The following is an 18295-nucleotide window of genomic DNA, read 5'->3' as shown; positions in this document are numbered from 1 at the left end:
ATATACACGTAGCTGTAACTTTAAAGGAAAATTACGTACAAACTTAATAGCTCTGTGGAAGGCATTTGCAAATTGGACTGTTCCAGCGGAAATCCTTACACCCTCTGTGGAAGACATGACTTAATTTCCCACACAGGAGATATAAATTTCCAATTAAAACACCCGTCACGGCAACCGCATTTGGAATTCACACTCCCCCGGGACACTCCCTGTGTGGGAGATTAAGGACATGTCTTCCACAGGGGTGTATGGATTAACTGGCATAGCTCAATCGGTAAAAGTAAAATCCCAGTATCTGGCATTTATAACGACTGTCCAGTGTCAGAAGTGGGTAATTGGAATAGCTGCCACATATGAAAACGGTTGGCTACAAAACAATTCTCTTATAAACGCATCTACGCACAGTTTCCACCTCGATACACTCGAGTACACAGATATCTGCAGGCACAGCGAGTCTAGCCTCTACGCAGTCTGTGTTTATACTGCACGGTTGAGTGCATTGAAGTATTTCGTTCATCCAATCAGAAATTTATATATATATATATCGAACGAAAACTAACACTTCCCCCTAAAAACACTTCATTACGTCAACAGATAACGCAATTCAATGTTTATAGCAAGGCAAATGGGGTAAATCTGTTGAAAACGACCTATCCAAGCACAATTTTTGACCACAATGTAGGTTTTAAAAGTCAAAACCTCAAGTGTTCCTTACAATATTTTTCAATATTTTACACTTATATTGTCCATATACTAGCCTCTTTTCAATGAGCAATGGCCAATTCTCTTTAAATTGCAAATCTTATGCAAAAGGTTACTGTTCTCGCCTGTTTTGTCATACGGTTGTAAATTCAATGAACTATGACTTTGCTAAAGAACGCTTACAAATTAATATATGTGTAGCTAATATGTGTAGATGAGTACAATAAATTGCCAGATGTTCACAGGGCAGCTATTGCATTTACCCACTTTTGGAAATGAGCAGTCGAGAAGCGCAAACTTTGCTCTTATGAGTTATAAAATATTTGCACATATTTTGTGTCATTGTGACCCTTCAAACACAATCCAAAGGCTAAAATAAAAATTGAGGACAAATGATTTTGGCATGTCACTTGGATCGTATCGCCAAAATATTTAGATTTTGATTTCAATTCCTATTAGCCAAAAATCCGGTAAAAATATTATGTTTTCACGACTTTTTAGCCAATAACCTAAAACGTTATTACATACAAGAGTATGTGGGGAATTTGGTAATACTTATTTTGGTATCAGTGGTTAGAGAAGGCTATCAATTAATACAACAAAAACAGCATATGGGTTTAACAGTTTAATGTGGAATTTCCAGAAGATGTGTTGAACCCTCCCTCCTTGGTAAAGTGTGTAACCACAATCACCTTTATAAGACCATTAAGGGATCAGATAGTAACGTTTGCACAGTATTTTCTACATAAATACTGTGCAAAGGTGTGTTACAGAATCCTTAATGTACAAAATTCCAGAAGGTGGGGTGAACCCTCCCTCCTTGGAAAGTGTGTAACCCAAATACATTGGTAAGACAATTAACATTGATACCAATCCACTCATTTTTTTAATTACAGGTCGACCACTTAAGCCATCAATAAAAAGCAAATATCTAAGTAACAAGAAACATTCCTACCGTTTAATATGGACAAGCGGACAGAATGGAGACCCGTCAGAAGATGCTAGCTATATTCCAATTACGCAATATGTTATACAATACCAAGGATGGTGGTATGAGGTACGTTATCGATTATGCCCCCTCCTCCCAAGTACAAATGACTAACTGCAAATAAATTATATTACAAAGCGAATACTATCGTTTTACTTGGGAGATTTTTAAAATCAGACTTCTCCCTACGTCATCAAAATTCAGTATTAAGGTTAGCAACTATTTTAAACTGTTGCCATTTGGTAGTTCACAGCATCTAGCGAATGGTAGTGAGCTTTGGCAAAAATTGCATTGATCAATTCATAGCGACTTTGTAGATGAATTTAAATATCACAGATTTACTTTTGTAGGTCCTGTGGTTCTTGAGTTATGTTGTAAAGAGGGCTGAAACAACAACACTTTTTTACAACGTACATAGCTCATTCACAACAATACAATTTTCAAAGTATATAATTTGCAGAGTGAACTGTTGCGTAACATCAAAGTGTTATTTTCAATTATATATTGATTTAGATAATGAATATCGATTTTATGACTGCTTCGACCAACAATACCTAGTCTACCCTTAAACTACACTACTTGATTCCTATTGGTGCCGACATACATTGCTGCCCAGCTACTATATGTTGCTATTCTACAGTACCAGTGCAGCACCGGTATTATAATAGTCTATCCAATATAAGGTGAAACTTGACATGCACCAAAATGTACGGATCTTACACAAATGGGGCAAAGGTGATGTGGCCAACTTATCATGCTTATGGTAGAACATACTTTGAACACTTGCTTTATTTATTGTTGTGAATGAGTTATGTACGTTTTACAAAAGTGTTGTTGTTTCAGCCCTCTTTACAACAAAGAGGCTGACTGAGTTAATGTTCTTTGTTTGCCGGGACCTGTACAAGCCAGAAGTATGCCCTTCGAGAAAGGCCCATTGTCCCCCCCCACCGGACATCATACAGACATACTACTGGCTTGAATAGGTGCGTAAGAAACAAAGAACACCAACGCAGTAGCCAGGACGTCTCGAAACTACCATCTTGCGACTTAATACCCATTTCATGGTAGCTGGTCACATATGAAGCACTTCACTTTTTAGATCATTTCAAACTTACTCATTGAATTTCTACATGCTTATTGAATATTATACCCTCTTTAAATATAACTTCTGTTCAACTTCTCTTAATAATGACTCAGTTTTACTTGTGTGGCTGGGTTGTTATTACAAGGCCGAGTAAAATTATAGTTTTGGTTATCGACTGGAGGATTTTCGGGAATTGACGAGGGAGAAGTATGAATCGGCCCTCGGGACAAACCTTGTAACTGTGTCAACATTAAAATCTGCACACTTCTTCACACCCTGCAATGTTCAATTTACCAATTCTGTAAATTCTGAAAAGTGACGTGAGTTGATATGTACAGGGTGTAACAATAAAATTTGTACAATTTTGAAAATAGAATGACACAAGCATGCCGCCTATTTTTTGGTTTGATATTTATATGTCTATCAAGATAATTTCTTTAGCCACCAGATAAGCTTTGTTCCATTAAAATCGTAGGTATACAAGTGAAGATATAGCCAATTATGTAACCTAGTCTTAAAACCGCTTGGGCCACTTTTGTCTAAGTGTTACAAAAGTGACTGAATAGAGTTGAATTATGGACCAGTTGGACGGCGCTCTTACGATAGGTCGATTTAAACAATGGGGTATTCGAAGTGGTAGAAATGATTACATAATAGAATATCTCCTTGAGTTTTTGAAAGTAACAACTAAGCACTGACATAACAACCTCATTTACTAGAAATCGTGGCTGCAGCTCAACACCTTCAACCCCAATTCACGTTGGAAGAGTGTATTTTTATGGTTGTGATATTCGGTAGCACATGGAGTCAAGCAGAAACCATAAGATTGTTTATCTAGCTCATTTTCCAAACTCACATCTTCCATCAAGGCATAGAATTACATATAACTATGAGAAGTATGTAGAATTTGTTAACAGAAATGCTGGCAAAAGTGGTCGCCCCAAAACAGCTAGAAGCCCAGCTGAACTTAATTTCAAAATCTTATTGTTTTGTACTTATGGATGCAAAAACTGTTCTCGGTTTTACCAATGATATCTCAGGGATATGATAAATTACTTTATTTGTAAGATAATTTGTAAGAAATTTCATGACTTCATTTATAGAATTTAAAGAAATATCATATTATTATTAAGTTCATGTTAATCATAATTATGAACAAACACCACTTATAATTCTTTTGTGTCAGTTCTTTTGATGTTAAATGCACGATAAGCACAATCTACGCGGTTCAAACTTGATATACGCTAACATGGCAAAAGTGGCCCAACCCGTTTTCTGGACGATTTAATTAATCGAACATAATTTTTGAACCCAAGCTAGTAAAGAAACCAACTAAACGTCTTCTTTTAGCCAAGATATTTCTGATTGTATTGCATATAACATATGTGCCGTAACTCTTTTAGTTTTTTCCTGAGAAGTCAAAATGCAATTGTACAAATTTTATTGTTACACCCTTCACTTTTTAGATCATTTCAAACTTACTCATTGAATTTCTACATGCTTATTGAATATTATACCCTCTTTAAATATAACAGCCCACGCTCGGGTAGGTCTGACCTTGGGCGGAAAGGCTGCATAGTGCGCAACACTGTGGTGAGCGTAGCCAAGTGCGAATACTTTTTCTAAACCACTGAACTGAAAAACTGTGCAATATGTCCAATGCAATAACTTTCTTATAGGAACAATATTAATCAACGCTATACATTTGAACATTATTTTTACAGAAAAAGGATGGTAAGATATCAACACAGTTTTCGCATAAGTCACCGCTAACTGAAACCTACGATCCACTCGATTTACTACCAAATAGCGGCAGGAGGCATAGTTTTAGGCTAATGGACTTACGGGATAATATAACATATCAGGTCTTCTTGTATGGACGAAACCAGTATGGAGATGGAGAAAAAGTAGAATTCCAATTTAAAACTAATTCAAGTGAGTAGATTATATTTGCGTTCTTCTCAATATATTCAAAATTGTTTTCGCTATGGTAATTAATCCTGTTGCATCACTACTTCTACGGCGTATAAGGTATACGTTTATGATATGCCTATGGTCAGAATAAACGATTCAGTCAAAAGATAAGCACGGGGTCTGACATTGACCCCTTGTGAAATTGAAAGTAAATGTATATTATCCATTTTATTCAGCTGTTGCTCATTAATTTATGACCAGCTGGTTATTAGCCCTATTTAATAAGATGGTAGTAGCTGATTTAGTTTCTGAGATATTGCCCTTTAAAACGGGTAAAAGTGGCCTGCTATTGACCAAATTCAGCTCGACATGCTCAAGGTCACGAAATTTTCGACAAAAAAGGGGGAATTTGGCGTATGACCTCACCTGGGGAACAAAAAGTACACAAGCACATTTGACGTTTCAGTACTTGTATACTATCACCTTAACGACACACGGGCTCATTGTGTCATTTCATCATCTTTTAAACATCTGGTCATATTGAGTTGGGTCATATCGGGTCAACGGTGAGCCCATTTAGTGAATTACCGATATTTTGTTGTGCGCATTATATAAACCGATATCTGTATATAGGCCTACTTTAGTAAGCTGAAGATAAAATGAAATAGTTTTTACGGATTTTGGTTCATTTTGGGGATTTCGGCCGCCATCTTGGATTTAAGGGGAAAAGGGAGGTGGCCTCTGTATGGGCTTACTTTACTTCTTTCATCCAAAGTAACATACATGCCAAGTATGGTTTTGGTAGGAAAAAGCAGTATTTTTTTTTCCTGGTTTGCATGGATATTATGCATATGGGTGTTTCTCAGAGGTGAATTTACTTTTTAACACTGATCAGATTTTTTAATTTCTTTATTGTGTGTTTATGCAGAAGATTTAGATGATCCAACAGTAAGTCCTGCACCAACAGAAGCAATATGTAAGTAAAATCTATTACCATGATAAATGCGGAATTGTAGTGACATCTATGGCAAGTATATTGCACAATAGAACAGAAAAACCTGGTTTTTCGTCGAATCGTCGATAAACCTTTTTTTTGATCGAATAACCAGGTTTTTCAAATCGAAAACTAGGTTTGTCAATTCGATTGTCAGAGTTTTTTATAAACTTGGTTTTTCGGCTGATAAACCAGGTTAATCAAAAATTATGATAGGTTTTTCATAAACCAAGTTTATCGACCGAGAAACCTGGTTTTTCGCCGATAAACTTGTTCTTTCAATTCGATTGTCATATTGTTTTTGATAAACCTAGATTTTAAATCGAAAAAACAGGTTTTTGAATTCGATTGGCATAATTTTGACAAAACAAATTTATCGACCGAGAAACCTGTTTTTTTCGCTGATCGAAAAACCAGGTTTTCGATCGAAAAAAAAACAGGTTTATCGACGAAAGACCAGGTTTCTCTGTTGCATTGTGCAATATACTTGCCATAGACATCACATCCTTGCTTGTCTAGGTTACCTGTCGTACTATCTGGTATTCGTGTGTCTTTTGCGAATCAGTCCGGTCCACGACTAAAATACGTTTGTGACGGGTACCCATCAAAGTATAACTTAGAGGGCGTCAAACAAAAATATATTTTATATTCAAATATTAAACTCACAGTTATAGATGATTTTCGCGCTAATAAGCTTTAATGATTTTTTACATTATATAAATAACCACGGTATTTTATTCTACTGGTTTAAGATTAATGTACGATTATGTGAAATATTCTACTTCTATATATTTTTTGTTAACATCCTTTCAATAATTTTGCTGTTTCTTTTATTTCTTATTTTCAACCATACAGTTGGTAACCAGAATGCAGGTAAGTTTTCGTGGTTGCACAAATTTGTTATAATAAAAACCTGCGGAATTAACTCAAGGGAAAGGCAGAGAGAGATTTGAAGTCCACAAAGGAGGAGGAATAATGATGGGAGAGGGAATGACGAACACGAATTTAACAAGATGAAACCAGAATTACGTTTATGAAATTTACTGTGATTTTACATGACGGGAACATACACATGCAGGAGCAAAATTAAAAAAATATGTTTGTATTACTGAACCTACAGTAAACAGGGTTCTTTGTAATCCCGAAAATGTACTTACTTGTGTCAGTTTCAACAACCACCGTTGCCTTATTCAACACTTACCTACTACTGGCAACTCTAAAATTAGTGTTGGACAGTCATAGCTTTTGTTGCCAGTAGCAATTACTTCTCATCAAGTGTTGAAAAAGGCTACAGTGGATGTTGAAACGTACACAAGTAACTGCATTTTCTGGATCAAATACAAACAAGAAATGTCTTTAAAAAGACAACGCCATGGATGAAGATCATGTTTCATAATTTTGCATTGCAAGTACTTGGAAAGCTAGTAAATTTTAATGTTTGGCACAACTAACTGGGTGCGAAATATTGGCATTTATTGGTAAATACCACCAATGACATACTAGGAAATACTCAAAATGTTCATGTCGAAAGCTGAATTGGAAAATGTGTGCTAAATTGGTCTACATTTAATTCATACTTGTAACAAACGGCTCAATTGAAATCACATCCTCTGAGTTTTACAACAATCCAACAATCTATATTCAGATAACCTTAAGAATGTTTGCTGCTAAAGAGATTTCATATCAACCAAATTTCATGACAATCCAACTATCTATTATCAGTAACTGTTAACCTTGATATGACCTTGATGGTTTTGACCCTTAGGGCCTAATTGTGATTAGGACCCGGTGCTTAATCTCGCCGATTACCTCTGCGTCGTCTCGCAGCATTTCGATGGCTCTACTGCGTCTTACAGTTTCAAGCCGCAACACGCCGATGAATTAATATAGTGTAGCCATATACCTGGTTGCGAATTCGCGAGCAGTTATGGGCATCGAGTTCGCAACATCTTGCCATCTTCTTGCTCTGCGGTTTGCCATTCATTACTCAAAACCTTTATATTAATGTTTATTGTAGTACGTACTTGAGTTTACTCACCGTGAGCAATTTTCGGATCAGTCGATATAATCCGGCAAAGAATCAACGCACTCAAGGACACTAATTTGTAAGGGTATTGTTGTCAAGTGTTATAAGCCGGTTGCGAGAAATGTAGGAGTTGGGCCGATCAAGCCGATGAACGGGTGACTGAACATGGCTTTTCATCGAGCAGACACACATTTTGTTAGTGCATATCGCAACAGTATTTTATTTCTCAGCATAGGCGCATCGGCTTGGGTCTGCGTCTTGGGTTGCGCTTGGGCACGCCGCAGACTTTATCGGCGAGATTAAGCACCCAGACCTTACATGCACCACGTTTTATGAAAATCAGACTATCGATGCGCTGTTGACATCAAATGCGCTTGACACCACTTTGAACATTCTGACAATCCAACACAATATATACTTAGTCGACCTCAAATGACCTTTAACAATTTTGGGCAGAATTGTTATCCACAATCTGACAATCTATACTCAATTCACCTCGGGTGACTTTGACCTGCATGACCTTCAATATTTTCCGCTTAATAACCCACCATGTCAATAACAATCTAACTCCTTTGAATTCCTCTCAAATCTTTTATTCATCTAAACTCCAAATTTCTGTCCTTTATTACCTTTTCTGTGTTTTACTATTTACCAATATTTAGTATAAAATCCATTAAAAGCATGGTAATTAATTTTAGATATATTTATTCACAATGTATAGTTTACTGGTAGTTACAATCACATTATAAGGCCACTAACAGTCAATTTTGAGTTTCCCGTCACATAATTTCTGAAAACAAGTGAGGTAACTTTTTCATTATTCATTATTTTTCTGCCTTTCATTATATGACCAACACGTATGTAAAATGTGTTGTTATTTGCCACTCATTCACTTGAAGATGGATGTTTAGCCCTAATGAGATTCAAAAGTATATTAAAAAAAGTCACAATAATGAATTCAAGTGAGGGTCAGAAAATGAAGTGAGGGAGGTGACGGGAAACTCAAAATCGACTTTCATTGGCCTAATCAAAAAGACTGATTACTCAATCCCAGGGATTCCCGGTTGCTCTACATGTACCAAAAATGTATAAAACCAAAGCCACTATTATCTACCCCAATTACTGGTACCCCCTCCCCCCTCGACGACTAGTGTCACTCCCAACATCAATTAGTGTTGGTAGTAGGCACCTGCACTAATTATACCCAGCTCTGGTCAGATCAGGGAATGGTCAGATAATGCTCATTATTATTGTTTAATTAGTGGTCACTGCTTGTCAATGCTTGTTGACAGCTTATCAGTAGTCGGGATCAGCAGGGGTGCAATTGTATCCTTTTTCATAGAGCAAAATTGTTCAAAATGTTTATTGTCGAATGGTTCCAAAAAACCTTATTTCTGAACGGATTTCCGTCGTTAAGAAAGCAAAATGTATGTTTAATACATTAATTATTTCATTAATAGCAATTTCCTAAGTTTCCATCCATAAATAACCACAGAGCATTATCTGTTTACAAAATAAGTGTTTATTTTCAATTAGCCATCTTATCAGTAAAACTGATAGGAGGCCAAATTATAGTCAAAAAACAGATTCTTTGTCTGGTAGTCCCGGCAACCCAGTCTGTATGTTGCTCAGTTGTAAACATACACAACAGAAACCGACTGTGAAGGAGCCTATATGCACGTAAACAACTTTCTAGTACATGTATAATAAAATCCGTTTTTGAGTATAATAAAGAAAGTCATGCATTGGCAACATGAAGGAAATACCTATTGCTAACTTGATAAAATGCATACTCGTGGCCCAATCTTGTACATCATAGCACCCAGTTTGGGTTTGTAGTTTCGAAATGTTGCAATTAAACATTAGTTCTTTCAAATATGAAACGCTAAAACACAAATCTAGAACAAACAATCATTATATTTAGAAAGATATAGCAAACTTTCCATGATAGAGATTGGACCCAAGACAAAGTACACCCAAATTAGGTGACAATTCGGAATTAAGCCATGGCTGGAAAAACTTTGTTTACTAAGCTTTCAGTTTGTAAGGTTTCTTGCTCTTTGCTGTTATGGATTAAAGGCCCATTCAGTAATCCCAGCGAAAAAAAATGTACACAAATTAAAATTGTGTATAAATTGCTTAGAAGTGAAGTATAATCATTTAAATTGTCGTTAGGTATTTTTGAAATGGAAAATTTGGCAAAACCTACTAAAACAGTATTGAAATCTGAGACTACTATAAACATATGTAGCTAATTTCCTCTACTTTTCAGTAGAGAAATTCATGATTGGCTACATGTACTAATTAGGTACATGTAATTAGCTACTTAAAAGTAGAGAGAATTACAGATTCATGAAAATTGTTTACAGCTTTCGGCTTTACCGCTATCAGGACTACGTTTAGCATATCTATGACACTGACCAAGGTGCCAAAAGCTGAATTTTAAAGATTTTTACGTTCCTCCGGATAAGCAAATCACTGAATGGGCATTTAATTCATATAGGCCTACTTGTAGTTTCGTATGTGCGTTGTTTGTTTGTTTATGTGTCTATCTGTTTGTTTTATCGTTTTGGTTTTCTTTTTTTTTTCTTTTTTTTGTTTTTTTGTTGTTGTTGTTTTGTTGTTTTGTTTTGTTTTGTTTTTTGTTTTTTGTTTTTTGTTTTTGTTTTTATTTATTTATTTATTTATTTATTTATTTATTTTTTTTTTTTTTCTTGCTTTTTTGGGAAAAACTGCTTTCTAGTGCTATTAATCACAATTGCTTTTGTTGTCATTTCAGAATCGATGAAAGTATGGTCTGCGGACGACAACAGATCAGGCTCAAGCCGTGTAACATCAGCGCTATCAATTATACCATCTATTTATATTATTACATATTTTACTTCAAATGGTCACATAAAAGTTGTTTGTTTTTGTATGGAATTTTGAAATGAAGTCAAGAACGTATTGTACTTTGAAAATGGATTTTAATAAGAGAAAATTAATCAAAGTTATTTTCACAATTTATCAACTTATTTATCATCTATTTTCGAACTGCTCGTATGTTTTAAAGGGTCTTTTTCATCGATTTTTCAACAAAATCTTTACGACAAATATTGGTGATGACTCAATCATGAAATTATTTGGATTACTCGTAAAAGAAAGTAAGCTTTAAATATTTCGACCATTTGACTTCAAAATGTAGCAAAAGGAACCGCAAAACGAGTTCTGCATTGATATCGATTTTAATAGAGAAATTCATTTTCAAAATAGAATGCGCGTTACCTTGGTAAAGTTTGTAATGACACTGTGTAATTTTGAAATGTAGAAAGTAATTTTGTACCACACAATAATGATGATATCTGATTGGACAAGGCTAATGTAAGTTGATTTATTTTAGTTTCATTATAGAAGTTTCAGTTTTGACAAAACGATGAGGGCGCTTTTACATGGGCCTGCAATCAAGGAAAAAAATTAGTTGGTACTCGTTTTGGATTCAATTCGCCAGCGAAGTGGTTATGTAACTCCCTGGTAACAGGATCACGCACCTTTTGGAACTGGTAGTACACGCCATAGACTTTGTGTTGCGGTCATTTTGATCATGGTGCAGAACTCAAAAGCGTGATCCAGTTGACATAGTGATAATCGAATTACACGTAACACTTCGCTGGTGAGTTCCTGCCCTGGAGTCGGACGTCTTGAGGGCGTTTAAAGTTGCGACAGACGTGACGGAACGGCTAATTTTACTTAGCGGGTGCAATTTCCAGCAGCGTCTTCTGCTGCGAAAGACTTCAACAACAAACGCAGTCCCAAACTAACTTTCATTTGAGCGGAAACAACTGAAAATCGCCGCGAACAACAGAAAACGCGATGTCTCAACAGAAAGCGCCGCTAAAACATCGGACTGTTATAACTATAGAAGCTTTTAAAGTCAGAATATAGTCCGACGTTTTTGTTACGTTTTATCGTTGCATCAAACGTCACGTTTTCCGTTGTCCGCCATAATTTTCAGTTGTTTACTATGACCTTCGGTTGTTTCCACACGGTTGTTTGATGTGATCGTTAGTTTTCTAATAAGATAGACCTTGGCAATACCTACAGCTGTCACACTAATATGCACATGTATATTTTTGCCATTTTAAACATAGATTTTCGTTTCTATATCAAATTATTCAACTTTGTCTGCTTTTTTGTGGTATTTTTATTCTATAAACTGCACATTTGTGTGAAAATTGAGGGCGCTATTTACAAATATTTTATATTTAAATTAGCCAAATATTGAGTTATTCCTTACATTTCAACATTTCGTGATAAAAAGATTTTTGAAAATATCCTTGTCATTTGTTAGTCTTTTTCTGATGTTCTAATACCATTATACATGTGTCAACCGCTTGTAAAGATGCAAACAAGATTAAAGATAAATAGCGCCATCATTGTTCAACTTTTCTTTAAAATGACTACAGCTTTACATGTCATCAAACAACCGTATCCAGTCAAATAACCAGCTCTGTGAGGAGCGTTGTTTGTCTGCAGTCTGTACTCAGTTGCACGTCTCGCGGAGATGATTTATAGGCAATATATCAAATTCTCGATCATGAGAGCCAACAAGTACATCTTTTGAGAATTGACCAATCACGGTCTTTGGTCGCACGATAGTGTAGTTCCACGAAAAGTGTGCTGACCCAACGGTACGCAGAGGGTACATCCGCTCATGATTGAGAATTAGGTAACTCTGATTGACGTCTTCTGAAGCGAAAGACGCTGCTCCGAAATTGAATGTACCCGGTGCGGATGATGCTACGGAAAATTGTCTGCCCAACGTCAAAACGCCCGCAAGACGCCCGATTATAGGCAAAAAAAAGCTAATTCTCGATCATAGGAGGATGTGTCTTCTGCGTACTGTTGCGTCAGCGTACTTTTCGTGGAACAACACCATCGTGCGACCAAAAACCGTGATTGGTCAATTCTCAAAAGATGTGCTTGCGCTGTAATCGTGCACTGGTCTTTGCGTATACGCTCGACGCAAATATCTGTGCGTATCCAAGTTGCATGGCTCTCATGATCGAGAATTCGATATTTTGCCTATAAATCATCTCCGGGAGACACAAGACGTGCAAGTGACGTCATATTTCAAGGAATCAGTATAATACATCGCGGTATAACTAAATCAGCAACGTATAAAAATACGGTGAAACATAAAAGTTCAGAATTTCTGTAAAACAGTTAACTTATTATTATTTTAGGCTCAGAAGAAATAGTGTGCATTCTATTTACGATATTTCGATCTATGAAACTGCTGATTGTGTGTACGTGTATGACATATGGTATATGATAATTTGTGCCAAAATGCGATTGATTTTTTAGTTGAAGCACTTGATTTTAAATTTTGTTTCTTCATATTTGAGAAATGCTGCTAACCGGTTAACAAAACCAAGTAACATTAAGGCCACTATAGTCCGATGTCTCACGCACTCGGCTAATTTCCGCACGGTCTTTCGCAGCCACTAAAATTGTCCGCAGCGTTTTTCGCAGTTTGGCAGAGGGCCGAATCCTGATTCGTCTTTTTGTTAAATTTATGTTTCGCATGAATTATTTTGAATTAGAGAACAAGGGATCAGTGCTTTAGCTAAAGAGGGCAGCATATCAATTTTAGGGTAGTGTGTCGTTAGCTAACACTGTATGCCCTCCCTTTTTCGCTTACTCATCACGCGCGAATCCTGATTCGGCCGTCTGCCAAACAAGTATTAAACGACATGGACAAAGCTCCAAACAAAGCTATTAATTTGAGCTGTAAGAACAGAAGCAAACGCCCGTAAAGGCGTCGGCAATTGGTGGCCTTAACGCAATGAAGCCGACTACGATTGCTGAGTGGTTTGTCCGCCTTTCCCCGTGGAGTCCATTGATGATTTTTGTATTTAAAGGTTATATGGACTACGTATATTCTGAAAAATATCATTCCGATATTTTGTAGCGTTTGCCGTTGCGGTAAAAGCCGCTGTCGTTTTCCATTCTCAATGACAATAATTATTCACATCATGTGTTTTTCCGTTTTGCGAAACATTACGTTTTCCGTTCTACTCAAAGTCGCACGATGTGAATATTGTCATTTATCTTGTTTAGTGACAAACTATGTTGCTTGATGTAGTTTTTCTTAGTCATAACGCATCATTTTTATTCCATGGATATAAATAGTGGTTCCTATTTTCTCAGATGTAGTAACAAAATATAATTATGTTTTCAAATGCAATTTGCTTGTACCAAAGAAGAGCAAAAAATGTATAGTTTATTATTTAAATATCAAAATGAATTTGTAATTTGTAGGAATGACATCTACATATATAGCTGAATTATGACATTATGATTATGACAAGGTCTAATTGTTTTTTAGTACCACGTGGGGGTCAGGAAGGGGACTGTAAGCCACGCTCCTATAAGGCCTAAAAATTGTTTGATTGGCGTAACATAAACATTTTGTTTTTGCAAAAAAAGAAAAATAAAGGCTAGGGTAGGGTCGGGCCTACTTTTGGGGTCGGTTGGTTTACGCCAAACATTTTTAGGCCTAATTACTATCAGAGATGCAAGGTCAAAAGAAATGTGGTTAAAAATTATACCAATGTGTTCCTCTCAGCATTTTGGTAAAATATAAAGCATCTATGCATATAGGTAGGAGAGCTATATCGCCCAGTGGTTAAGGGGTGGGGTATGAACGTTTGGACAGTATTTATTGTGGGACATAGAGCACATCAGACATATCGAATTGCATTCTGAATACGAAGAATGTCCTTCTGATATCAAATAAACTTGATTTTTGAAATTCGCAATGTAATACACATTTTATGGCAAATGATTAAAAATTGATATTTTGATATTTAACAGTACTCGAAGTAAACTTTATAAATCTGATGATTTATACTTAAAGTGTATGTAGGTGGGATAAAAAGCCGACGATTAATTGAAAATTTTGACCTTTCGTATTGAAGACATGGATTTCCCCCCCAAAACACCCAAAAAAATAGGCCTTCTTGGGAAAAAAATCCATATCTTCAATATGAATTTTTAAATTTTCCATTGATCGTCGGCTTTTCCTCCCAGCTACGAAATTTACTTCGAGGACTGTTATATATCAAAAATGTGAAAAATATCAAATTTTTATAATTTGTCATAAAATTTGTATTGTATCGTGAATTTCAAAAAATGAAAATTATTTGATATTAGAAAGACATTTTTCGTATTCAGAATGCAATTCGATGTCTGATGTGCTCTCATGTCCCACAAAAAATACTGTCGAAACGCTCATTCCAGATCCCTTAATCAAACTCATCCACTATTTTAACAAATGTTGACATATCGGTCTTTTCTTACTTTAATTTCTATTCTAATTTACTACATATACCCGCACAAAGTAAAATCCGTGTTTATTTGATTATGTTAAATGTATGTAGAGATAAATTATAATACTAGAAAAGTATAATTTTGATAGTTTTGCTGTTCGTTGTAAAAATTAACTATGCACCTTAAGGCCATATAAAATTAATGTTTTGGTTCTCGTCCAGGGGATTTTCATGAATTGATGAGGGAAGGAGGTGTTTTTTTTTCAATGTAAACTTAGCATTGTCAGTAGTTTTCGGTCTTCTCCAACAGTGCTCGAGGAAACGATGAGGCCTTTTTTTTTTCTTCAAATGTGAGATTCTGAGGGATAAACCCCTAGAGTACCACAAAAAGACTTGGAAGTGATGCTTGTTCTCTAATAAACTTATTTATATGTATGAAGATTTCATAAATCATTCCAAAGTCCAAAAAAATTGCAAAATCTAAAAAAAAAAAAAAAATCTGACAAATCCCAGAAACTGAGGAGGGAGGGGACGAGAACCAAAATATTAATTTTACACGGCCTAATGTTGAAAACTTTGAATGTTTGTAAAATAACAAATTCATAATTATGTTAATTTATTCTTTATCATGAAATCACATATTCATATTCTATTAGGGGAGGGTTGGGCTACTCATTAGGCCTATCATGATTTTGAATGTGACGGGATGATCCGACAGGGGTCAATTGGTGACATCATTTTCGGACAAAACTTAGTCATACGATGAGAATAGTACAAAAATGGCGGGGAAATAGGGATCAATTGTTTGATAGTAACTCTTTAAAACATTTATCTTGCGTTTTGATACAAAAATCATCAAATTGATGTTTGTATTTTCATCAAATGAAAATTTTTACCAAAAATCACATTTACACCAAAAATCACATTTTTTTACATTGGGGTCAAAGAGGCCGAAAATCCCCGTTACCCAATTTTACGAGTGCCCTATCTCACGGGTGTTAGTTCCCGTCAAATCGGCAAAACCAGCCTTTTTGTAAGTATTGACGCCTACTTTTAACCTCTCAAATAAAAATAAAAAAGTATGACGGGTTGCTTATATTATTTTCATATTGACTATCTATATATATTTACTTCAATGTAAAATCTGTGTTAATTTTATACGAGTGAGTGAAATTTTGCAAACTATGATAACTGTTGAGTGTATGTAACGGAGACAAGTTCCATGTTAATATTTGTTTTGTTATTTATTTCACAAGGGGCAACAATCATTTTGTAGAATAAGGGTATACTTTCACCCCGAACCCTATCACTAATCTCACCATCCAAATTTGTTAACCTTATACCTATAACTCTAACCAGGGATGTAAGTAACCCTGAAGAAAAAATACGGTAAATTGGGGGGGGGGGACACATAAATTCGGGCTAAAAGCCACAAAATGGGCTAAAAATAAAAGAAATTGCGTAAATCTGGACTACAAAAAAACCTGAATTCTGTAAAAATACAGAAAACTTACATCCCTGCTCTAACCACCTTTTGAGGGGATTCCATTTTTGCAAAGTCTTACCATTGCTTGTCACATTCAAACAAAAACATACTGAGCCCCTAATAGGTATGAAAACAAGCACTGACATAATTTCCTGAAACTGCTTTAACATTTCCTGAAAATGCGTATTTCTCTATACGTTGTACGGGGAAGATCCAAGCAAAATTTCCTGAAATCAGGAAATTTCCAGAAGATTTACATCCCTGCTAATAAAAAATACAAATAAAATACAAATGTTGCCCCTAATAAAAAAATTGTATGGCAAATTTTCACAGCTTGAAAAATCTTCATTTAAGGGGGTACTACACCCCTGGCCAATTTTATGCCTATTTTTGCATTTTTCTCAAAAATTATAGAATATTGGTGACAAGTAAGATATGTATATTATAGGGGCAATGACTACAACTACTGTGCTGAAAATTCAGCAACTCAAAGCAAGTAGTTATTGATTTATTGATCAAATATCGGTTTTCCCTCATTTTTGACTGTAACTCCACAACTGTTGTCTGTGCTGTAATAAAATTTACAGTGCAGTAGTTGTAGTCCTTGCCCCTATAATATACATATCTTACTTGTCCCTAATGCGCTATAAGTTTAAAGAAAAATGCAAAAATAGGCACAATTTTGGGCAGGGGTGTAGTACCCCCTGAAGTAAATAAAACTAATAGGTGAGAATAGTCCCATTTATGGTAATCTACTCGAGGTTTCTATATATATGGCTCAATTTATAATTGTTTTGTTAATAATAAAATATTTCTTAAAATCAAAATAGATAACAATGGTGCGACTCAATTCGGCATGTGCAAATACCAAATAAAATCTGGTGATTCCACACAAGAGCAGGATTCACATGAGAACTACCTGCCGATTGGTCAAAATAAATATTGTGTCTAAATTATGAAGCAATCAAGGAGGGTATTATATATCAGATCATCGACTGCAAATGCAAGTTTGACAAATAGAAGCCTAGCCATAATTGGCCATTGAAATGAGCATTTCAAGTTACCAACCAATCAGAAATGCTGTTAGATGACCAGTACGCGATATTTTTTTTCCTAGTCAACATTTGCATCACATAATACATTTACATGATATAGGCCTATATGAGGCTGGATTGAGCTGTGTTCAGTTTTATACGGCGGATTTATTGCCATAATTATTACCTCTTAACAAAAGAAAAGCAAATTTATTCCAATTAAAATTCTACCAGGGTTCGAACCCACAACCTTTTGATTAACAGTCGAGATAGAATACCACTACGCTGTGAGTGCTTCTGCCAGAAATGCGTTTGTTCATCATACTTATTGATTACAGAATAAATCGCAAACACACGATATATATATATTACTTGTCTATTACTAATAAATACGTATATAATCTCCAATCAATAATGAACCTTGCCTCCGACTATGCGGTTCCTATGCAAATGTTGACTAGTAAATTAATATAGGCGACCAGTACAGTAGTGTCCAGGGAGTTTAAACAGTGAGATCTCCTGGGATGCGCAACCATTGAAGATGGTGTCTACATGGCACTCAAATCCGCATCCGGGAGATGATCGTGAATTGATCGCATTTCTTGTAAGTGCGTTTCAGGGTGCTCATGGCACAATGCTGTGTGCAAGCAGGGCACGCATGACGCAATATGCTGTCGCACAAGCATGACAAGAGATCACATTGGAATGCATCCTTAACTCCCTGGACACTACTGGTCATCTAACAGCATTTATAATT

At 35.7% G+C, this 18295-nt stretch overlaps 1 protein-coding gene across 1 annotated transcript in view; it reads left to right on the top strand.

Moving 5' to 3' along the window:
* LOC140169154 (MAM domain-containing glycosylphosphatidylinositol anchor protein 1-like) overlaps window positions 1-12496 on the top strand; it is a 105700-nt gene extending 93204 nt beyond the window's left edge. The window contains exons 10-14 of the mRNA XM_072192411.1: window positions 1599-1759; window positions 4499-4709; window positions 5617-5664; window positions 6538-6555; window positions 10488-12496. Of these exons, the coding sequence (XP_072048512.1) occupies window positions 1599-1759; window positions 4499-4709; window positions 5617-5664; window positions 6538-6555; window positions 10488-10636 (587 nt within the window). The 3' untranslated portion in view covers window positions 10637-12496. The remainder of the gene's footprint in view (window positions 1-1598; window positions 1760-4498; window positions 4710-5616; window positions 5665-6537; window positions 6556-10487) is intronic.
* The last annotated feature ends 5799 nt before the right edge of the window (window positions 12497-18295 follow it).

The sequence above is a fragment of the Amphiura filiformis genome, chromosome 14 (genome assembly GCF_039555335.1).
Source record: "Amphiura filiformis chromosome 14, Afil_fr2py, whole genome shotgun sequence".
Lineage (NCBI taxonomy): Eukaryota > Metazoa > Echinodermata > Ophiuroidea > Amphilepidida > Amphiuridae > Amphiura > Amphiura filiformis.
The sequence above is the reverse complement of the archived record's forward strand: the minus strand, read 5'-3'. Positions and strand labels throughout refer to the sequence as shown.